The sequence below is a fragment of the Argiope bruennichi genome, chromosome 11 (assembly GCF_947563725.1).
Source record: "Argiope bruennichi chromosome 11, qqArgBrue1.1, whole genome shotgun sequence".
NCBI lineage: Eukaryota > Metazoa > Arthropoda > Arachnida > Araneae > Araneidae > Argiope > Argiope bruennichi.
In genome coordinates, this window is record NC_079161.1 from 67,768,365 (window position 1) to 67,793,756 (window position 25,392).

The 25,392-nt window shown below is 30.1% G+C and overlaps 1 protein-coding gene across 3 annotated transcripts in view; it reads right to left on the reverse strand.

The window, feature by feature from the left end:
* The window catches only part of LOC129957168 (peripheral plasma membrane protein CASK-like), a 666,946-nt gene that overhangs the window by 203,616 nt on the left and 437,938 nt on the right, over window positions 1–25,392 (reverse strand). For all 3 annotated transcript variants that reach the window (XM_056069352.1, XM_056069351.1, XM_056069349.1), the window contains exon 3: window positions 21,035–21,121. In XM_056069352.1, coding sequence (XP_055925327.1) covers window positions 21,035–21,121 — 87 coding nt within the window. The remainder of the gene's footprint in view (window positions 1–21,034; window positions 21,122–25,392) is intronic.

Sequence of the window (25,392 nt, forward strand, 5' to 3'; positions counted from 1 at the left end):
TCAAGTAGTATTGTTCTAAAAAATAAATAAATAAAAAATGTCACAAAATTAGAACACAAAAGTCTTCGTACATCCACACATTATTTATTTAAATTCATCATAAAAATATCTTTTGCGGCTTATTTTTCTTCTAATTGAAAAATACACTAAAATTGTTTGATTTCAGTATTTAATATCACAATTATTTATTCTATTTACTTTATTCTTAGATAAGACGCGCATTTGTAAAGAAACGAGTTTAGACGTACGAAAATTAATTATATTTCATTTTAAAGCTGGAAAATCAATTAGAGGCATTGCAACTATAACTAGTCTACCTCATTCAACGCATAATAAAACGTTACAGAGAGGGAAAAAGGATTGCAAACAAGCCTCGTAATGGTCGCCCTCAAATTCTGTCAGCTAGAAGTCAAAGAAATATTGTGAGTAAATTTCTAAAAAATCCACTTCTGAGTGCAATAAAGTTTACTTCACAATATAATGAATCAAATGGAACTTCTATTTCCTGTGAAACTTTTCGTAGAATTCTTCGGAATGCTGGTATACATGGCCGCTCTGCACGAAAAAAATTCTTTGTAAGTCAGAAGAACAGAATTGCTAGGCTTAAATTTGCCAAATCTATGATAAACCAGCCAGTGAGCTATTGGAATCGTGTCTTATTTGCAGATGAAAGTAAGTTTAACATCTTTGGGTCGGATGGGAAAATCATTGTATGGAGGAAAAAAAAAAAAAAAAAAAAAAAAAACGAAGAACTTCATCCCAATAATTTAGTTGGAACAGTAAAACATGGCGGTGGAGGTGTCATGCTTTGGGGGTGTATGTCAGCGGCTAGAGTAGGCAATTTAGTATTCATTGATGGTATAATGGATCATAGAGTTTATATAAATATTCTCAATAATGATTTAAAAGTGTCAGCACAAAAATTGGGCATTTTAAACAACTTTGTGTATTACCAAGACAACGATCCTAAGCACACGGCCATAAATGTTCGTCTTTTTTGCTTCTATCATTGCTCTCAAACCCTTAAAACACCAGCTCAATCACCGGATTTAAACCCTATAGAACATATTTGGAAAGAATTAGAGGTGCGAATAAGAAGTCACGACATTAAATCGAAAATTCAACTAAAAGCAGTAATGATCGAAGAATGGAACAATATCGGTGCAGAAGTAACCGACCGTTTTGTTAAATCTATGCCCAAACGTTTAAACGCTGTTATAAAGAATAAAGGATATCCTACTAAATACTAACCATTTAGAAAAATTTAGAAAATTTCATATTTAGTGATGTTTTTTTAAAGTGTATGATCACTTTTGTGTCCTATTTTTGTGCAATTTTATTTATTGTCATTTTTAAAAAAATAATTTGCATCGAAATTAAAATTTATTCTTCACTGCTTCATTAAAAACTAAAAATATGCTATGAAAAAATTTTCATGTAAAAATAAGAATATATAATGGTAAATAATGAGGTTTTTAATTGATTCTTGTTGGTGTACGGACACTTTTGGGAGCCACTGTAGATAAACAGTTCCGCCTGACGCTGCAAATAAGAATCAATGATCCTTGACTGAAACGATCCCCCTTCCCCCAACTAGACGGAAAACGGAAAGGAAAAGAAGGCATAAAATGCTTCTAAAGCAGCATATTTTTTTCCTGTGTCAGTAAAAAGGAAAAAGGCAATTGCCTGTAGGAAAAAACTGTGTTGCGTTGACATCGGCCAATCACATTTCGTCCAGTCAGCAATCAATTTTCTTCGTCTTTTTTTGAGTTTTAGGAATGGCAATCATTGCGAGAATGTATCCAATATCGGAAAAGAACGCATTCGATATGTACGCGGAAAACCTAGTTTTAGTACTGCCTCCAGTTCAAATTGGGTTCCGGACTCAATTTCCCCGGACGGAAATTTCTAAAATATACTACTTTTTTTTTGACAGATATTTCGCTGGATTTGCGAATTCAGCACGTGAAATGATTCTATTTCATTGCTGGTGGTCGCTTCAATCTAATATTGGAGCAAATGCATCCCCATCAAGTATATCGCAATGCAATAGATCTAAAATTAGCCCCAGTTATTTAGACGGCTTTCAAGAAATAAAGAAAGAAAGAAAGAAACACCCTACCAACTTTTCAGAAGTTGAAATAAGTAAAAACATTGAATGACCAATGTGTTCAAGCAATCTCTCTCTTTCTCTCGCTCTTCCTCTCTCATTATTTATTATATATATATATATATATATATATATATATATATATATATATATATATATATATATATATATATATACAAAAGTATTAGAATCAAGTTAATAGGAAAATGAAAATATCATTCCTAAAAATAACTGGCTTGAGTTATGTAATTTTAATATTACTGAAAATTACGTGTTTAATGGTATTAATTTTTATAAACAAGTCAAGGGCATTCCAATGGGGACAGCTTTCTCAAGTGCTTTAGCTAATATTTTCCTGCATTACTATGAGAAAAAAATAATTAAATATAATTTAATAAACGGGTGGAGATATATTGATGACCTACTTTTGATTAACTTCGACAATACTAATATTATTACTAATTGCTATCCAAAAGATTTAATTCTAAAAGATACAAATAAAAATCAACTTGAGGCTACCTTTCTGGATTTAAAAATCGAAATTGCTAATGATAAAACAATAATTGGTATATACGATAAAAGGGATGATTTCAACTTTAAGATAACAAAACTATGTAACTACCATTCCAATCTAAACTCTAAAATTTTCAAAAATCTAATTTTCTCACAAGTTAACAGGATCAAAAGGGTTTGCAATAATAAAAATTCTTATATTGAAGCATCAAATATCCTCCTTAAAAATTTAATTAAAATGATTTTCCTAGAAATTACTGTAATGTCAATTTTTTAATTAAACAAGGTATGGTTTGGGATTAATCCTTTGGCTTAAATAAAAATAGAACTTTACTTGCATATTGGATCACTCAATAGATGGCGCTGGGTGCCTACCTCTGTTTACATAATTTACCGTTAACTTTTTTGAAAACAGGAAATCACAATCGATTGTTTAAAGTTTCCTTGAAAGTATGTTCTGGCTTTTTCGTTTTTAATTTTAATTTTAATTTTAATGCTGTTTTTGTTTTTATTGTTATTGTTTTTATTGTATTTTTACTTTGTTGTGGTTCTTTTTTTCTAATTTGTTATTTTGTATTTCCTTTCTGTTAAAATGGTATATCTCTTGAGCATAATTTCAGGGGATTTTCGGGTCACGAGGAATCATTATTAGACAAAGTCTGTATGTCCTCACAGAAAAAATCCCTTTATTTGAATCCCTGCCTGAGGGTGACCCTTGAAAAAGTCTTCAGGCCGGATTCTTTTTTTTAATATTTTTTTAATAATTTTTTTGGTTTAATTTTTATTTGATTTTTGTTTTTCCTATTAACTTGATTCTAATACTTTTGTATCAATTCATCTGTGTTTTAGAAGTAGCTGCAATTGCGCTCTCTAAATACTATGAAGTTCCTTTTTGGTTTTAGTTTAAATAGGTAATAAATTTTAGTTGCGATTTCGAAACTGTTTTGTTTCGTTTTCATTTTAGTTTCGTTTTCAAACTTTTTCTTACTTTAGATTGGTTATATATATATATATATATATATATATATATATATATATATATATATATATATATATATATATATATATATATATATACAACAAAAAATATTAAGTATAAAATTATACAAGAATTGCTATTTTAATGCAATATATCTAATATATAAAATTCTCGTGTCACAGTTTTCGTTGCCATACTCCTCCGAAACGGCTTGACCGATTTTGATGAAATTTTTTGTGCTTATCCGGTATCTATGAGAATCGGCCAACATCTATTTTTCATCCCCCTAAATGTTAGGGGTAGTCAATTATTAATTAAAAACTAACTTTCCCGCCAAAAAAATCTTCCATTTTCCCCACCGCCAACTTTTCCGCCAAAAAAATCTTCAATTTTCCCCAACGCCAAATGATTTAGGCTTTAGTTCTTTTTTTCTCCCAACAGTAATGAGGCTAGGGTTAAGATTTTTCGGCGGATTATTTCAAACGATTCTGTTTATTTTCTTAATGTTTTATGCATTTAAAATTAAACATTGTTAATTAATCCATGTTTCAGATTCATTCTGAAGTACTTTTGAATTAAAATAGCACAGAATAAAGGAAATTAAAAATGTCTAATCTTCATAGCGTTACCCCAACTGGCGTAGAAAAATTCACGCATTTGCGTTACGTAAAAGGCGAAGAAAATTCACGCATGCGCACTGTGTTCTGATCGTTGGCATGGCAACCATTATCAACGGACGATTTAAATTACTTTTAGGTTAGTTGTATGCTTTTGTAAGTAAATTGTATTTATGTTATATATTTTTTGTATATGCTTATAGTTTTAAGTACATCGTTTTTTAAGTAGTTTTTTTTAACCTGTTTACAATGATTTAAATTATTTTTAGGTTAGTTGCATGCTTTTGTAATTAAATTGTATTTATGTTAGTTATATATATATTTTTTATATATGCTTATAGTTTTAAGTACGTCGTTTTTTAAGTAGTTTTTTTTAACCTGTTTTCAATGATTTAAATTATTTTTAGGTTAGTTGCATGCTTTTGTAATTAAATTGTATTTATGTTAGTTATATATATTTTTTATATATGCTTATAGTTTTAAGTACATCGTTTTTTAAGTAGTTTTTTTAAACCTGTTTTCGACAGATTATTTTAAACGATTCATTTTATTTTCTGAGTGTTTGATGCATTTAAAATGAAACATTGTTAATGAATCGATCCATTCATGATGAATCTGAGAAAATTTTGTTGACAAATGCTTGAGATATTACATAAATTAAGAAAGATATTCTTTAGTGCCCATAAAGTTTAAACGCTCAGTGACTCTATCACAGTAATCATATTATTAAAAAAATGCTTTGTTTCAGTAAAAAATATTGTTATATTAATTGCAGATTAATCCTTTACACTTTAATTTAAAGCATAAATTCTACGAGGGGTAACAGAAAATTAGAGAGATACATATCACGTTATGACTGAAGGCCTTTATAATATTATGAGTGAATTATATGACTATCAAAATTTGAAGTTTTAAAATATTTTGCTGAAGAATCTATTAAAGTTGGAATTGCATAAAATATTTAATTATTAAAATTTTAACGAACACTAAGATTGGCGAACCGGCTGGTCGCCAAAGGCGGCTAGTATATATATATATATATATAAAGTTTTTTTACTGCTATGTATAATTCAGTACTTCTCTAATTAACTGTATTTCAAGGCATTATTAGAAATGTTCTGGAGACAGCTGAAATTCCATTTAATGATAGGAAACAAAATGTAAAAGAAAAAAAAATAGACACCAAACAGAAAATTTAACAACCGCTAAAATAGGCTTAACAATGTTCAGATTGATAATCACTATCATATAACTATTGTATATTGGTCATTTAAAAAGTCAGCTAAATGAGCAAACACGTTGGTCTCCAAAAGTAACTAGAATAATTTAAAACTCTATGTTAATTAGTTTCTGATTAACCCAACAAATACCGAACAAGTTCAAACTGCCAGGATATCAATAAGTCGAATTAAAGAAAGATTACATTAAAGAATTCTTGTTTACAGCAGAAAATATTAAGTATAAAATTATACAAAAATTGCTATTTTAATGCAAATAAAAGTATTTGTGGTATGCTATATGTATGCTCTATTTTTCTTCCTAAACGACTGAGAAAAATTCGATCAAACTTTGGACATTTATTGATACATAAGGTAAAGGAAAAATTCTGTCAACTTTTCAAAGTGCAAAAATCAATCTAATATTCAATTAATTAAAAATTAACCAAAAATTGATCGTTTTTCCACTGTGATATCAGAAAAAATAATATGCCAAAAAATATTTTTATACCATCTTAAAATTCAAAAGTTTAACTTTTTAGTGATAGCAGTTTCATTTTTGCTCAATTTTCCTCTTTTAATTTTTTTTTTCAAAAATTTAATCAATGACTGAACAGGTGCAGACGATTTTGAAATGAAAGAATTTATAAACACGACGTTGCTAGGCAACGGAGAGATTTTGAACCATTCCGTATTATATTGTTTTTGTTGTTATACTGATTTGTAATTTTTGCTACAAACAGATTTATTTGATATTTTTTTAATATTTTGGAAATATATTTTTTCAGTTTCAAAAGAATTCTAAAGTTTATTTTTTAAAAATAATATTGCTGGAGATACAAAGAAATTGTGTACAATGACATTTTAATTTAAAATAAGCATTTAAAAATAAATTATTAAAAAAGTGTTGAACGAAAAAGTATGAACGGGTTGTGATTTTTTCAAAAAAAAGTATTAAATAGACTTTCTTTCTTACGAATTCTATCATTCTTTTTCAAATTCGACGCAAAATAAAATTTTGCTCGCAAGGATTGAAATGCAAACAAGATATTAATGAAGTTTTGGTAGCAATGTATTATATGTATAATCGTTTGTAAAAAAAAATGTTTTACCCTAACCAACGCCGATATTTTAGCTGGTATATAATAAACTAACAACCTTTGGCGAACTATTTATTCGCTAAGTTTATTGACTTTTTAGGGTGTTAAATAATACAATTAAAATTCGCAATAAAAAATTTACCCTATTATTTGACATAACTTAAAGATGTGAATTGAATTGAATTCATTTATTGCAAAATTAAAAAGTGCATATTTTACGACAAAAAGTTAAGCTGATAATAGTATAGCGCAGTTAAAACATACTATCTAAAACGTACTACTAATAGTATTTAAAAACATACTATCACATCAATCATGTATCAAATTGAATTTAAAAATATTACTAAAATTAAAAGAAAACTCTTACGAAAGTAAAATTGATACCATTAAAAAGAAAACTTTATGAATTTTAAGAAGAGACTATTTTTGTAAAATAATTATTTTGGAAACTATGAACGTCAATTTCTGTAATTAAGTCATAACGATTATCCATTTGGTGCCGGTTAAATTAGCATTCATTTAAGTTTTCTGTTGAAGCCTATTTCTTGATTTTTTTATATCTCCTTGCCTCTGATTGAACAGACTTTTTGCTGACACGGCGGGCACTCTCCAGAGCATTTCTAATAATATTTTGCGCTTCCTTTAATTACTTACGGAAAGTATTGAATCTAACGTAGCTGGTAAAATGAGCGATTTTTGTTTTATGTACTTCAAAGTTTTATATGTATGGATAAATATTACAAAAATAATTCAAGATATATGAAAACAATAAGTTTTCCGAATATACAGGGCTGTGGGGTTGGTTAAATATAGAATTATTATGAAAATAGTACGTGTTATTAGTAGTAGTTTTCTTTCTCGTAAGAAATAATATTTTCTCCTATTTGCTCAATCATCTGAATCGTTGAGATATTTAAGAATAAACAAATTGACAGAAAATCAGCTATGTAATTGATTTGGTTCGAAATTCGATATAATTAAGAAATAAAACCTTTTGGAAAAAATTTATCTGCTTGATTTCTTGCGGTACAACAGACAAACTTTCTGTGGGTGAATTACGTCACAAACTGAAAGAAATTGACAATTTCGGCAGAAAGACCTGATGCCAAATTTATTCATCTAATTTATATCTTTTTCATTTATCTTATTCCTAAACTTATAGATCAATCGACATATCAATCGACATACGGAACTCTAAAGGGGGTTGCTTTGAATTTAGGGAAATTTGAAACAAGACAATTCATTCAAAAACTTGGGCTCAAATTTTTTTGCCTGTTACAATTGTATACGAATCTGTATTGTAAAGAAATTTACAATAATCTGTATTGTATATTGTGTTCTTGCGCTGTAAGTTACCTGGTAAGGAAGGAATTTTTACAGATAATCCTAACGGATGCTGACTAGATACAAAGTGTATCATTGTCGACCATTTGGAGACTTGGCGTCGAATTTGGCAAAAAATGGTTTATGATTGTTCACCAATCTTGACGATATTTCCATTAGATTCACTCGAATTTCGCGCTTGTTCCGGAACATCTGATGTCCTGTCGCGGGATTTAATCGCTCAGATGAGAGAAAGATGAGTCGAATCAAGTTGAGAGAGTGAGTAGTTCAGCGAAGCCTCTGTCTGGAGTGCTAATCTTGAACGAGCTCTCTCAAAGCGCTTTGTGCTGCTGCTATTGACTACAAGTGCAGGTCTTGTGCATACCTTTGTTGCGTTTTCATGTTTACTAGTTGAGTAAAGTGTTGCCATCTTTCTTTTCTGAACCTGCGAGACTTTTCACAGTAAACTAACCGAATGGATTTTTCCATAACAATACTTTCTTCTTTTGCAAACTTCATATATGATACAGTAACTCATTTTCTCGTATATTAATACAGGATGACTTTGCGCTTTATAGAACAGGCTATATAGACTAGGCTTTGTGCTTTATAGAACAGTAAAGAAAACTTAGTTTGGGGGTTTCCTATTCCACTGTCAGAATCCAAAATTTAATTCATATCTACCATTATAATGATAATTCCATGTGCCAAATTTCATTTGCCTAGTCCTGTATCATTGTTTTCATATACTCGTAAATATGCCGATAAGCAGAGAGATAGCCAGCAAACAGATTGAGCCTTAAATATGATATACATCTGCAATTCTAATGATAAATCAAAATGATTATTTTTATTTATGTAGTTATTTGTTTTTTACTTTCTCGTTTACGTAGTATAAGATGGTATAATAATCGTTAAAAAATTTAAACTCGAGATTTTGATGAATATCCGCGTTTAACCCCTTCCTGAGTTCGAAAAACTCATTTTTGGAAAATGTCCGTCTCTCTCTGTCTGCCTATGACAAATGTACCTCTAAAAGGCTTTGAGTTAGATCAATGAAATTTGGTATACAAGCTTAAAAATAAAAGTATAGATTTCTATCAAATTTTGAGAAAAATCCGTTCAGGGGAAATCTGTCTGTCCGGCTATTTGAATATAAGTTAGCCCAATATCCACAAAAAGAAGAGCGCTAGATAGATAAGATTTTGTATCCATATCGGACATCTTTAGTAATAGACACCTAGAGTGAAATCCTACTAGAGATTGACCATTTGTCGGTCTTAACCTTCAGAAATATGTAAACGCTATAATTCAAAACCGCTATGATTTAAATACATCAAATTTGATGCGTGATTTTGTGATTTTGAGTGTAGTTTTATGTCTATTTTTTTTCAAGCAATTGGAAATAGAGCATCTGAAAACGAAATTCAATTTTTTGATATTTTTGACCGCATGTCAGGGATTAATCGCCAAATAACTCCCCAAGGTTGACACGATATATTCAGTGAAAATGCTAAACTAATGCTAAAAGTAAATATTTCGTAATTATTGTATGCCAATGCCATGTAAGATGTTCACTGTGATACCATCTTTAATAGAGTGTATGCGAGAGAGTTTTAGTAAGACTTCTCCTGCGGGTTTGAATTATTAATGTTCATATGGTCAACTGAGGACGAACATCCAAATATTTTTATAGTTTCAACCAAAATTTTATATTTGCTGACAGACTGACAGACATAATAGGAAAAATATGTTTTGCAGACTCAGAAAAGTCTGAACCATGGATATTCATCATAAATCTCGAGAGCGAATTTTCTGACAATTATAATACTTCCTCTTCGTATCTATCTTACATAAGGAAGAAAAAGGAATGAAATCTATCTTATCCGAGTTCCTTAATTCTTCTTTAAAGTAGTCTTAATTCTTTCATCCGTTTTCTCTTTTTATTATTTTTCTTTAAATCTTTCTTTCCGTTTTCGTGAAGACAACTAAAAGAAAGCCTTCAAAGACGATCGATTTCCTGGATTCCCGCGTTACGGACAGGATTAACGCCAGGAAAGAGGACTTCCGGTATGGACGATGCAAACGGAAAAGACTTCACTGGTTTAGTGAGCATGCGCAACGAAAGTGACAGGGAGTTTAGTACAATTACGAGACTTCAAATATCTTTTATGTTTGATGAATGTACCGGTAATTCAGACATTATTAACATGACACTAGAATTCGAACTAAAATGCAGAGAGAGAGACTAGAAAAAATATATGAAGAGAAATAAGACTGGAATTTTTATCATAGAGGACCTATTTATTTTGTTACAGTATAAAAAAATATTTACAATATGTTGCATTTTGTGGAATATTTGTTGTCTAAATTTAGTAAATATGAATTGATAGCAAACGAGAGTTGTCTCTCCAAAACTTTCTCGCATACTCTTTAATAAACTGTTACGTCAGAGAACTTTTTGCATGGCATTGGCTCACAATAGTTACGAAATATTAATTTTTGGAGTGAACACTTTTAATGAATCTATCGTATCATCCTTGGCGAGTTATTTGGCGATTAATCCCTGGCATGCCGTTAATCGTACCCGAAAATCGAATTTCTGCTTTAGATACGCTTTTCTTAACAGATTGAAACGAAACTTTGACAGAGAACTGTCCTTGTAGTCACAAAATCCCGTACCAAATTTCATATATTTTTATTACGTTTTTGAATTGTTGTATTTACATGTTTCTGAAAATGCAGACCGACAGACAGTCAACCTTTTGTTCGATTTCGCTCAATTTTTGACATGTATCTGTCTACACTATGGATGTTGAATCTGGGTACCGAATCTTATCTATCTAGCTATCTTTGTTTCGTAGTTATCAAGTTAACTTATATTCGAACAGTCGAACGGACAGATTTTCTATAAAAGGATTTTCTCAGAACTTGATAGAAATCTGGAAACTTGGTTAAAGATCATATACCGAATTTCAATCGTCTAGCTCAAAACGTTTTTGAGTTCTCTTTGTCATAGACAGAAGGACATTTTTCAAAAATGAAAGTTCTGAAATATAGACATTCGTTAAAATCTCGAATTCAAATTTCTTGACAATTACTATACTTTCTCGATACTACACGTATACGACAAAATAAATAACATAGCTATGATTTTAACTAATATAATTTTATTTAAATTTATAATTTAAAATCACTACGCAAAATAATAATAATAAAAAAAATCGGATAGTGGTCTTTAAAGATTAAATCATATTATCATGAATGTATCTGAATCATAAAATGATAAATAAAAGCAAGCTTTGGCGATGTTCGGCCAGATTATATTTTTAACTGTTAAACTATTAATATAAAATGCATTCTTTTTTTTTAAAAAAAAGAATCGCTTTATTTGATATGTTTAAAAACTACGGATTTAATTGAATCATCTATTACAAATTACTGCATATATATATATATATATATATATATATATATATATATATATATATATATATATATATATGCTATGAAATAAAAGCGGAATTAAAAATTTAATCTAACGTAAAAATAATTTTTTTAATAATAACTTTTGAAGAAATGAATATCAATTCCCATAAGTAATTCACAGAGATTACTATTCTGGTGTTCGATTAAACTTTCTGTTTAAAGCTTATTTCTATCATCTAGATTTCTTTTTTCTCTTCTTACCTCTGACTGAATGGAGAGTTCGATAGCACGGCGAGCCCTCTTCCTAGTATTCCTAATAATATTTTGTATCCCCATTAATTATCTAAGTGGAGCGATGAGTTCGGTGCGGATATAATAAAGTCCAATGAATCAGTCTGAAATGTTCGAAAGGCGATTTATTTCCATCTAATCGCTGTTATTCGGCAATAAGCAATAAGTACGATTTCTGTGTCACGTATGTTAGCATTTAATATAATTTGATATTAGAAGCAAAATTCATTTTTTTTATAAGTATTACTTTTAGAGTTAGCATAATAGCTCTGTTGTGCAACAAAAGTGTTGTAAGAGAAATTGTGCAGGTTTACTATGAGAGTTTGCTGGTGGATTGCGAAAACAAGTAATTAGTAAATTAAGTAGTAAGTAATAGCAATTGCGCAAATAATCACTAGTTAATAAATTCACTGAAAACACTTTTTATTATCTTACATCGTTACAATCAAATGACGAAAGGATGATAATTACATTAGAAACAGTACAAATCTTATAGTAATACAAATGGTGAACAGATGATTGTAACATCAGTATACTACCATCTGAAACGTTGAATAGAGTAAAAAGTCTCTTTGACTCCGCTCTTTCGATTTGCGTCATTTTTGAATGCGAAATCCCAACTTGAACTTTGGCGGCCAGCAACTGAGACAGATGTTTTTAATGTTTAAATTCATTGGCGTGCAAATCAAATTATGCACGAATAAAAATAAATTATTAAATCGTGAATTTCACATTTTATTTTACGTTAGATTGTAACAAAGTTCAATAAGATGAGGTCTGTATATTTAATTATTTAATATTTACTGCCTTTTTTTTGTGCTTCAGTATTTAAAGCAATTTGGATATTAAGGAACATTTTTAGAGTTATATCTGTCTGTATGTGAACACGATAAATCAAATGTGTACAGAAGTACAAATGCAATTTATAAATTTTCAAAAAAATAAATGGTACAAATAAAAAAAATTATGAATTTTTCTCAAATTTTGAGCTATTAACAAGAAGCTCTTTTGCCTCTCCAAGGAAAATTTAGATTGGCAACTGCAAAAAATAAAGAACTAGATAGATAAAATGTCTTACACAAGTTTAGCATCTAAAATGTAAATCCGTACCAAATTTTGAACAAATTCTGGCAAAAAGGTCTAACTGTCTGTCGGTCTGCATTTTTTCATTCATCTACTAGCAATAATTTAAAATTGTAACTATTTACATAAATGAAATTTGATTTATAGTTTAAGCATCTGGAAATAAAGATCTTTATCGAATTTTGAATTCAATTTGTCAAAGAGTTGGCCGTCTGTCGGTCTGCATGTTCACATGCACGTAAACGAGATATCTCAAAAACACAATGGCTTAAATTAATGGAATTTGGTATGCGATTTTGTAGTGTCAAGTGTGTTTTTTTGCCAGATTTTAATATCAATCAATGGAAAAAAAGGCAAAATTACATATCCAATTTTCGGGTACTTGTATGTTAATAACATGGGGATTAAAAGGCCAAAGATCATACAATAGATTCACGTAATATATTGTATATTACTATTATTCGCCAGAATCATACAATGCATTCACTGTTTCCCCCAAAGTTTACAATTTTATGTGAGGAAATGGGTATAACATCTTTATTAGAAAGTGTCTTAGAAAGTTTGGGGGAGAGGGGGGGACCGCTTCCACAAGTTATTTTTTCATATACTAGGTATACAAAGCGGAAATATTGCCATATTTAAAAATTTCGATTAAGGTATATGGATAAAATTTGGTACTACAGGTTTAATACCTAAAATGTCGGTCCATATAAAATTTGGAAACAAGTTCCTCGAGGGATTAATCGCCTGCCGAGCTTAGTATAGAGAAAGTATAGTAATTGTTTAAAAAATCGAGCTTACGATTTTGATGAATTTCCCCGTTTTAGACTTTACAAAGTTGGAAAAACACATTTTTGGAAAATGTCTGTCTGTGACAAAGATAACTATAAAACGCTTTGAGCTAGACGGTTAAAATTTGGTACACGAACTTTACACCAAGTTTGCAGATTTCTGTCACATTTTGAGTAAAATCTGTTCAGAGGAAATCCATCTGTCCAGCTGTTCGGTTATCAGTTAACACGCTAATTACAAAACGAAGAGAGCTAGACAGGTAAGATTCGGTACATGGATTTAAAATCTGTATCGTAGACACCTTTCAAATTTTTAGCCGAATTCAACAAGGGGTTGACCATCTGTCGGTTTGTATTTCCAGAAATATCTAAACTCGATAACACAAAAACGTAATGACTTAAATATATCAAATTTGGTAAGGGATTTTGTGACAACAAGTACAGTTTTGTGTCATCTTTTTGTTTCAATCGGTTCAGAAAAACACGTATAACGCATGAATTTGGTTTATGGATTCTAATAGTGCATGCCATGGATTAATCGCCAAATAACTCGCCAAAGGTGACACGATAGATTCAATAAAAATGCTAATTTTCCATCAGATGTTAATATTTGGTAGTTATTGGATTCCTGCGCCGTGTAAGGTGTTCTCTGGCATGGGAAGTGCGAGAAAATACGGGAGAAAGTTTTAGGAAGACACTCTATTTAATGTAAAATCAATAACTCAAAAATACAACGACTTAGGAAAATGAAACTTTATATGTGATATTTTTATTAAATTGTAGTCTTACGACAAATTTTGATTTTAATCGATCGACAAAAAATAAATAAAAAGCATTCAAAATGCATACTAAGCTTTCTTGACTAATCTAAGAAGACAAAATTGCTCATGTGCTGTAAAAAGAAAACTGAGCACTTTAGGCATGTACAGCCTTTTTCAATTCATTTTTATAGCATCCAGTCAACCTTTTCCAATCTATATATAAGGGGAAAATACATAATACCTTTATTAGAAAGCACGCGAGAAAGTTTTGAAAAGACCAACTCTGCTGGTTTATCCATTAGCACGAGAATGAACCTCAATCTGCACTCAGATGCATTTTCCAAGAGACATGCGCACTGGACAAAAAGATACTCTCCCTAATTACTGTTTTCATGAAAGGCCGAAACGGATGCAGGCAGTCTTTACTCCCGGAAGTTGATTTAAGACTAATCTCAAAACAAAACACGTGATTTGTTTGCAACAAGTTTAACATCGGTAATGACACTTCACAGATTCTTATTTTCTTTTTCCTTTTACCACTTACATACAAATCTAAAGCAAGGAAGAGGACATCACGTGATGATACTGATACGCATGCGTAACTAAGAGCCTAAGGAATTGCTTAAATGTTTTAACAATGAATTACAGAGTTTTCAAAGCTAAACAAAGGGGGTTTAATGAGTTTGATGGGATTGGCTTGTGGATAATTATTTAAATGAATCCAGCGTAGGAAATTAAAATCTACAGATAAGGTATTGTGCGGATAATGTATTGTTAATGATGTCGTGGTTTTCGGTTTAATTCAAGAAAATATTACGGTCATCCTCAAGACGATGTTTTCTCCTAATTAAACAAAAACAATTTGTTTCGAAACTATAAGGTGGAATTTGTACGGGATGTTCGAGAAACCATGGAAAAATTACAAAATCATGTAATAAAAGCAGGAGTGGTCTCTCCGACATTGTTTCGCATGCACGCTGATGAAGATGTTTCCCCAGAGAACGTCTTGTACAATAGTTACAAAATATTAACCTTTGGCATGAATTTAGAATTTTTACTGAATCCATCGTGTAATCCTTGGCGAGGTTACTTGGCGATTAATCCCTGCCATACTGTTGTAGCGGATTGTTAAGAGCGAGGATAGAACCTGGGACTTTGGGGTTCGCAGCCGAGTCACAAGACCACAAGACAAAAGAAATGACCCGTGTTTCCTTGATGTTATCTGCCTTATAAGCTTTTCACTACACTGTTAATAATATCGGAAAATAAAATTTATGCTTTAGATACTTTTTTCTCAATCGACTGAAACGAAGATTCGACACGAAAATGCATTTATAGTCACAAAATCGCGCACCAGACTTGATATATTTGTCACTGCTTTTTGAATGATCGTGTTTACATATTTCTGAAAGTACAGACCAACAGATGATTAATTCTTTGTTGGGGTTAGTTCAAAGTTTGATAGGTGTCTAGACTATAGATGTTGATTTTGTGCCCCGAATTTTATCTATCAAGGCCCTCTATGTTTTGTAGTTATTTTGTTAAATTATATTCGAATAGACGGACAAATAGACTTCCTCTAAGCGGATTTTGCTCAAAATTTGAGAGAAATTTACAAATTTGATGTAAAGATCGTATACCAAATTTCAACCATCTAGATCAAAGCTTTTTTTAGTTATCTTTGCGACAAACAAATGGACATTTTCCAAAAAAATATTTTTTCAACTCAGAGTGGTCTTAAATGCAGAGATTCTAACTCGAGTTCGAATTTTTTGATGACAACTATATATTCTCTAGACTAGTAAACGAGACAGTCATAAAAACTGTAAGTTATAGAAACAAAAGCATTCAATTACTTATGCTAAATCTATTAACGTAATAAAATAAATTTCCACAGAGAAATTAATAAATTAATAATTAATAGATTATCAGTCGCTGTGATGTGTTTCTTGAAACTGCAGATTAATGAAATGGATTTGATATTAACAATCAGGCCAAAATCCCACATGAAACAATTCTAAGCTCTCCAATTTTTAAAACGCATTGTATAACAGCAAAATGAAAGCCGGCGTCCTGGCATAGGGGTAGCGCGTTTTCCCTGCGATGTGGGTACTTCAGGTTCGAGTCCCAGTTCGGACATGGTTGTTCTTCTAAGTCCTATCTGTGGGGAATGTGAATGTGCCTCCCCCCCTGTAAAAAGAGGTTGTGGAAGAGAATGTGACGCATGAGTAACTAAGACGTACTCTTGGCACTAGATGGTGCTACTAAAACAAGAAACACTCTCTCGGCTTAAAATCGTTGATCTAGTCAGCTGCCTTGTCTCTGACAAGTGCCAAAAGAAACAACAACAACAAGATGAAATTTTCTCGTTAAATCATCATCAAACCACAAATAGTGCCATATATCGGATTCTGAGAAAAGCAATTTTGTGAAAATAATTATATGAGCCTTGCTAGATCTATAAATGTGATGAAACACCGCTATACTCAATTATTCGATTATATAATTTTATATTGTCCTTAAGAATAATTGAACACCTGCTTTTCTGTGTAAATATTTATAAATTTGAGGCGAATGGAAGATCCTCCTCTAAATCATGAACTTTATTTATATATTCAGTATACTTAATTTCCTGTTGGACATATTTATGTTTAGTTAATGTTAATCTCTCTTCTTATAGGAATAATATTTTCCACATAAGATTAATGAATCAACATAAGACGCAAATTGCTTTGAATTAATTTTTTGGGTATTTCAAAATTCAGGGTGACCAAAAAATAGCTGTCCTCGTCTAGAAAGATCAGATATTAAAATATATAATAGAAGGATATAAAATTTTATGCACACATAGTTGAAGGCATAGGGGATGAATTTTACACACAAAAAAAAGGTAATAAAAATTAATGATTGGAGAGATCTCGGAATCTCAAATGAATTAATAACATCAATGAATGTAGGAAATCGGATTGTGCAAAATTTCAATGATGTTCATGTAATTAAAAATGCACATACAAATATATATGCCATATAGTGTAAAACTTACAGTATATAATTTCGTTTTAATCAAAATTACATTCCTCTAGACTACATGTAACATTTTCAATGTGTTAATTTTCCTCTTGTATAACGTATCCAATGTATAGCATTCTCTATTGGTACTCAAGAACTGTGATTATGGTGAAAATATGTTGTCAAAATTTCTGTTATAGTATCAACTGAAACAGAAATTTCGTTCTCTGCGAACTTTTAGAAATATTGTTTCCTCAAATTTTTCTATCATAGTTGCCATAATAACATTGAACCATCTTTTAAGTTATGTTCTAAATTCTGTAAGAACCATTGTAGCATTATGTTTTATGTTCTAAAACAATTTTACGATAAAAAAACTCTCAAATTAAGATTAAAAACAAATCAAGGGTGAATTAATGAACGATTGACTGAAAGAAGGAGTGGCGCTGCTGTCACATATGCATAATCTATTTAGCAAGTAAGTGGCAGAAACGCTAAACTCTCGCCTATCGGCAACTTTTGGTACTATTTTTCTTGTCTTTGTAGAATATATTTTCTTATGTCTTACACTGTCTGCATGTGAAACTTTATTTTTTATTTCGTTGATTAATTTTAGCTCAAATGCCCCTAAGCATTAAAAAGTTATTTCATATCTATATTGTACATATTTTTTCCCAGAAATATCAACCAATTTGAAACAACTGGAAGATTTCGTTGTTAAATCGTGAAATTTATTTATATATTCAGTATACTTAATTTCCTGTTGGACATATTTATGTTTAGTTAATGTTAATCTCTCTTCTTATAGGAATAATATTTTCCATATAAGATTAATGAATCAACATAAGACGCAAATTGCTTTGAATTAATTTTTTGGGTATTTCAAAATTCAGGGTGACCAAAAAATAGCTGTCCTCGTCTAGAAAGATCAGATATTAAAATATATAATAGAAGGATATAAAATTTTATGCACACATAGTTGAAGGCATAGGGGATGAATTTTACACACAAAAAAAAGGTAATAAAAATTAATGATTGGAGAGATCTCGGAATCTCAAATGAATTAATAACATCAATGAATGTAGGAAATCGGATTGTGCAAAATTTCAATGATGTTCATGTAATTAAAAATGCACATACAAATATATATGCCATATAGTGTAAAACTTACAGTATATAATTTCGTTTTAATCAAAATTACATTCCTCTAGACTACATGTAACATTTTCAATGTGTTAATTTTCCTCTTGTATAACGTATCCAATGTATAGCATTCTCTATTGGTACTCAAGAACTGTGATTATGGTGAAAATATGTTGTCAAAATTTCTGTTATAGTATCAACTGAAACAGAAATTTCGTTCTCTGCGAACTTTTAGAAATATTGTTTCCTCAAATTTTTCTATCATAGTTGCCATAATAACATTGAACCATCTTTTAAGTTATGTTCTAAATTCTGTAAGAACCATTGTAGCATTATGTTTTATGTTCTAAAACAATTTTACGATAAAAAAACTCTCAAATTAAGATTAAAAACAAATCAAGGGTGAATTAATGAACGATTGACTGAAAGAAGGAGTGGCGCTGCTGTCACATATGCATAATCTATTTAGCAAGTAAGTGGCAGAAACGCTAAACTCTCGCCTATCGGCAACTTTTGGTACTATTTTTCTTGTCTTTGTAGAATATATTTTCTTATGTCTTACACTGTCTGCATGTGAAACTTTATTTTTTATTTCGTTGATTAATTTTAGCTCAAATGCCCCTAAGCATTAAAAAGTTATTTCATATCTATATTGTACATATTTTTTCCCAGAAATATCAACCAATTTGAAACAACTGGAAGATTTCGTTGTTAAATCGTGAAATTTATTTTTATATTCCCTGCACTATTCACTTATTATAAATTAAAAAATATCTATTTTTTATGCAATTTTTCTTTTCCGCATAAGATTTATTGAACCGATATAAGATTAACTGAGCGATAAGCTCTTTATTCTTGGTCGCCTGCTTTCAACACTATTGTTCTGAATTAGATAGTTTAAAATATGTTTATAAGAATTTTTTTTAGTGATCTATTAAAAATAATTTTTATTTTCTTTGTTTACAACTGATTTAAAATAGTTGATTATGTTAAAAACGGTTTTTTTTCGAAGTTATGAATTTTTTTCCCATTTATTATTCTTAATGTTTGACGAAGTCTCTTTATAAAACCGTTAGAATCTTGTTTCTAAATCTATATTTTGGGAAATTACAGTGATTTTTATATTTGCACTTGCTTACGTTTTAATGCTATTTTACATGTTTGGATGCCATTTTCGATTATATAAAATAAGATGGAACTTTCTTACTGAAAATCTCATAAATTAAAATGTAATGCATATTTTTTATTCAAATTTGGTATAGTAATTTCTCAATATGCTCTTCAGTTCCTTAACCAGAGAATAAATAATCAATTCATTTAGAAATATATACAATAGTTGTTTTAATGCATCTCAACGCCGATAAAAAATGATAATTTCATGCTATTTAGCATAATCCTAATATTTCAAGAGATAATTGAAATACGACTTTTTTAGTTCAGGAATTAGATAAAATATATTTTGTATCCATCTTTTAAGCAAATCACTTGATAAACCTCTAAACTAGAAGATTTTTGCTTTATACCTTCTTTCAGGAAAAAATAAAATAAAAAAATATAAATGAAATTTGCTATCGCAAATTTCAAGTTATCATGCGAGAACATTTTTTTAATGTCGTGGCATCAATCCAACAGAAAAACATCATGTTCTCACATGACTCATATTTCATAATCACCAACATTTATAAAAGTACTTTTTTTTTTCATCTCAAAATCATTCGAGCTCCAAAACTTTTTTGCCAGACATTTAAAAAAATTTTTAAATTATATATAAATCTATCTTAAAGTTATATATATGACTATGCTTATTTCTATTCCTATTTTCTTTTTTGTGCTTCTTCGGTTGATAACTTCTTAAGACCTTGCCCTTTACTTTCTGTTTGAACATTTTGAGGATTCAAAACCCCCAAACCAAAGCAACACCATGTTCTCACATAATTCAAAAAAAAAAAAAAAAAAAAAAAAAAAAACGTTATATATATATATATATATATATATATATTCTAATTGAAATATATACATATATAAACGTTATTTTTTTTTCTAATTTAAAAGTAATAAACTTTTGCCACTTAATTTGTATGTTTTGATTTCATAGATCTGCTTTCAATCTGTTTTTTATGCAAATATTCAAAAATTAACTTTTTTCTAAAGTTTTTCCAAAAAATTCATTTCGAAGGTTTTCGCATATTTTCATTTCATTTAGTTGTAAGACAATTAAAAACAGAAATTTCACAACGCCTAATTGACATCAAGCGCCTAATCCCAACAATATAAAATAAATAAATAAATAAGAATTCGAAAAATAGCGCTGGCAAAATCTTGAAGGAAATAGGTGTCTTTTGTATTATGCAGCTATTCCTATTCCATCTTGCCAAGAAAATGTCATTCGATGTATCTACTTAGGTGGAAAGAAACCTCTCAACTGTCACACACCCCTTACCCCAATTTTTCATCCATATTGCCGTCAGGCATGTCCTGTCTATGTCAGGTTACTGTCAAGTGGTAATATGCAATTCTATATTAGAAATGTCCGCTCATATGTCAAGCAAAAAAAATGCATACCGTTTTCTTGAATAAATTATTATGGAAACTTCCGAAATTCGCTTATTTATTATTTCATGCACGAGTTGGTTGGAAAAATAACTCATGCTCCATAGAAAAGACTTACCCGGAAGTGGGGGTCGCACAAAATGTCTCGAAGCTCCTGAACATCGGGGTCCGTATCGTCGGGCCAGTTCTCGATCTCGGCCAGGACCTGTGAGCGAAACAACAGATTAGAATCGCCTGATGAGACGCGAAATTTATTTGATTATCGAAGTATTTGTTTAACCTGTTTTAAAATATTCAAATAATTATTATAAAAAAAAAGATAAAAACCAGTTAATGCTACTAATTTTCATGCGCTTTCAGTCTTGAAATTTCGTACCGAATCCACTTTAATTTCCAGAAGTATTGCCAGTTGAAAAGGGTGAATTAATTATTTTCCCCTATGGAACAATATGCTCGATTTAATTATCCTATCACAGCTGTTGATTACGTGACGACACGTGCTCTTTCTTTTTCGCTTGTTTGCGAAATTACATTACATAAAATAATACATTTCTTTCTTGAATGTAAGACCAATGGATGCTTGTTGTCTAGCACTTTCCATCAGGAAAATACTCAACTGTTGCAAATATTGCTCGGATCATTTCTTCCAAATTATGTGTCGATTAAATATTAATGAATCTTAGGAATTTTTTTTTTGTGATCTGCATAATCCTGTGTTGTATTTTGGAAGGTACTGTCGTTTATTTTTTTTCCTTATAAAGAAATGAATTGGGGTTAGTATTTCTTTGCTGTAATTTTCCTGCACATGGACAAGAAGTTCTAAATATCCATTTTTTTTTCTTTAAAGATAAAAGATCTACTATTCAAGATCAATTTTACGGTTGAGAGACAAAAGATCTACTCTTCATGATTAGTTTATAACTGAGGGATAAAAGATCTACTATTCAAGGTTAGTTTTATAGCTGGGAGATAAAAGATCTAGTATTCAAGGCCATTTCTACAGCTCAGAGAGTCTACTATGTAAAATCCCTTTTCTTTTCTCAGAGATAAGAGATTTATTGTTTAAGGTTATTTTTTCTACTCATATATAAGAAGTCTTCTATTCATTCATTTCTTTCCTACTCGCAGACAAGACAATTAAATTTTAGTGAATCTTGTAATTTTTAATAAAATCCACAATCTTGTTATCTATAATCTTTAATACATTCTTTGATTATTTTTCCTATTAATAAGTGAATTGGTGTTAGTACTTCATTGCTGTAATTTCCCTACTCATGCGAAAGAAGTTCCCAGTATCCAAGGTCATTTTTCTGCTTAAAGATAAAAGATCTATTATTCGGTGTCAGTTTTATATCTGAGAGACAAAAGATCTACTATTCAAGGTCATTTCTACAGCTGAGAGACAGGGAGTATGCTATATAAGGTTCTTTTTTCTTTTCAGAGACAAGATATCTTCCATTTAAGGGTAATTTTTCTTACTCATGGGCAATAAGTCTACAATTCACTCATTTATTTCCTACTTGCAGACAAGTCAATTATATCTTGATGAATCTTAGATTTTTTTTTTACTATCCATAATTTTTTGTTGTGTTTCGGAAAGTTCTGTCGTTGATTTTTTTCGCTATCAAGAAGTAAAGTGGCGTGTGTACTTCATTGCCTGTAATTTCGCTACTCATGGACAAGAGGTTCTAAATGCACAAGTTCATTTTTCTGTTTATAGATAAAATATCTACTATTAAAGGGCAATGTTATAGCTGAGAGACAAAAGATCTACTATCCAAGGTCATTTCTAGAATTGAGAGATAGGAAATCTACTATGTAAGTTCATTTCAGTAAAATCCTAGATGGGCCCACCTCTTGGCGACTTATTGGAAATCTCGCCAAGTTGACTACTAATTGAATATTTGTTATTATTATTATTTTTGAATTAAAAAATGATACTTGAAGGCCAGAAATAATAATAAATATAATAAAAAATAAATATAACAAATAAATAATAATAAAATAAAATAATAAATAAATAAAAACAATAAATAAATAAATAAATAAAAAATAGATAAATAAAAATAAATAAATAAATAAAATAAAATAAATATAATAAAAAATAAAATAATAAATAAATAATAATAAAATAAAATAATAAATAAGTTAAAATATGAATAAAAAAGTAAATAGAATAAATATAATATAAAATAAATAAATTTAAAAAATCCGTCTAGGTTGCCACATTGGAGACGTTATCGCCACTCGTTTGGCGAGAATTCAAAAAGACGCCAAGAGGTGGGCTGTGCTAGGATCCACCTGTTCATTTCTTTTCTTTTCAGAAACAAGAGATCTACTATGTAATATCATTTTCCCTTACTCAAAAATAAGAAGTCTACTATTCACTCATTTGTTTCCTATTCGCTAACAATTCGATTAAAACTTGATGAATCTTATAATTTTTATTTATAAAGATTATTTTTCTTGCTCACAGACAAAATATCTACTCTTCAATCATTTTTCCTGCTCACACACAATATAACTACTATTTAATGTCTTTTTTTCCTACTCATAGGCAAGAAGTCTACTATTCATTCATTCATTTGTTTCCTACTCACAGACAAGACACCCCCATTAAAGGTTATTTTTCTTGCTCACAGACAAAATATCTACTCTTCAATCCTTTTTTCTGCTCACGCGCAATATATCTACTATTTAATGTCATTTTTCTCTACCCATAGGCAAAAAGTCTACTATTCATTCATTCATTTACTACTCACAGAGAAGACACTTCCATTAAAGGTTATTTTTCTTGCTCACAGACAAAAAAAAATATCTACTCTTCAATCATTTTTCATGCTCACATACAAGATATTTACTTTTCAAGGGTGCTTCTATTTCTATCAATGTCTTCTAAAACCTCTCCTGTTTAAAAGAGCTCGGCCAAGCGATTTTCTGAAGCATTGCCTTTGCTGAACCGATAAACAATTATCGCCAGTAAGACATACTTCATTACGGAGTCGAAGTCAAGATCAAGCAGAGAAATGAGAATGCCATTGTGGAGATCTACAGATTTGAATGGCAGTGATCATTCACCTGTTATCCACTAGCATTCCAACCGCAGCTTCTTCATACCTGTATCTTAGGTGTAACCGTATGTCTTAGCTGTAACTGTCATTTGGATCTGTCCATATATGAAAACCAATATTGGCAATAACCTTCAGTATAATTCGGTACGAAATAAAAGTCTCTATTTTTGTTTCAAAATGGTCCCTCTTATCTATCATCCCATCCACCATACCATGCATGTTAGGGAGGGTCAATTGCGAGCCGCCAATTTAATTTTGGTATTCATTGTTCAACAAACAGAATATGAATCCAAAACAGAGATATGAAAATTTACAATGAAATTTAGAAAATATGCATAACTACTTGTCATGATTCTGATGCTGTGTGAAATAATCAGTTCGTTTGAATTAAGAAATATTTATGAAATACAATTCCAATCTTTCCAGCGATGTCATTAACTTAAAATTTTCTTGTATTTGATAAATATTTGTATCAAATGCTCAAATTTACTGATGATTTTAATATTTTAGTAATGCAAAATATTTAAAATACAAAGAAAACTATCTAAGCTTATGATACATGGACAGATGATTTATGTATCAGATACAAGCATTATTTATTGTTTGTACTGCCTATGAACTTGATTATATTCTTTCCTATTCAAAATTCTTTGATGTTTTTTACCAGTTAGTTCGAAGCCAACGTGACCTCGTGACAAATTTAGGTTTTGGCGTAAAAAAAATGACTGGCAGATGATTTATTTCGCAAAGATTCAGCTTCATATGAGTCTTTGGCGAATGTTCATTGCGTCAAATTCTATTAATATCGTTCAGCTGTATATTTTAAGTGTTGCCTTTTTTGATTTTAAGAAATTTGGATAGTTTTTGTTATAATAAAAAACTTATTAAAAAGAGTTTCAATAATTTTAAAATCCAATTTTCACGTAAAGATTCGTCAAAGAAACTTCCGAATTCACAGAATCCATTTCATTGATTCAGGCTGTTAACATGGAGGTAGTAATAGATTGATTTGGTGGTCACCGATAGATGGCGCACCTAGTTCCGGGAATCAAAGTAAAACGAGTAGACTGGCCAGACTGAAAGTGAACATAAATTATATCCTGACATATGGAGTAAAATGAAAGTAAAACTTTTAAATACAGATGATTTTGGAAAATTAATAGAGGATTCTCTGCCATGGCAATTTAGTTGATGTTTCTTGGGTTTGAATGATGGTAGTGTGAGATTCTATTCGACAAAAGTTGAACAGAACGAGATTTCTGCTTCCAAATAAATTAAATGTAGCTCACTTTAGATGAACAGAATGAGAATTTGTTTTGAAGGAAGTCTGTAAATATACCTAAATAGTTCATAATTAAAATAAATGGTTGATCATTGTCGAATCATTGAGATTGAATCTCCACGT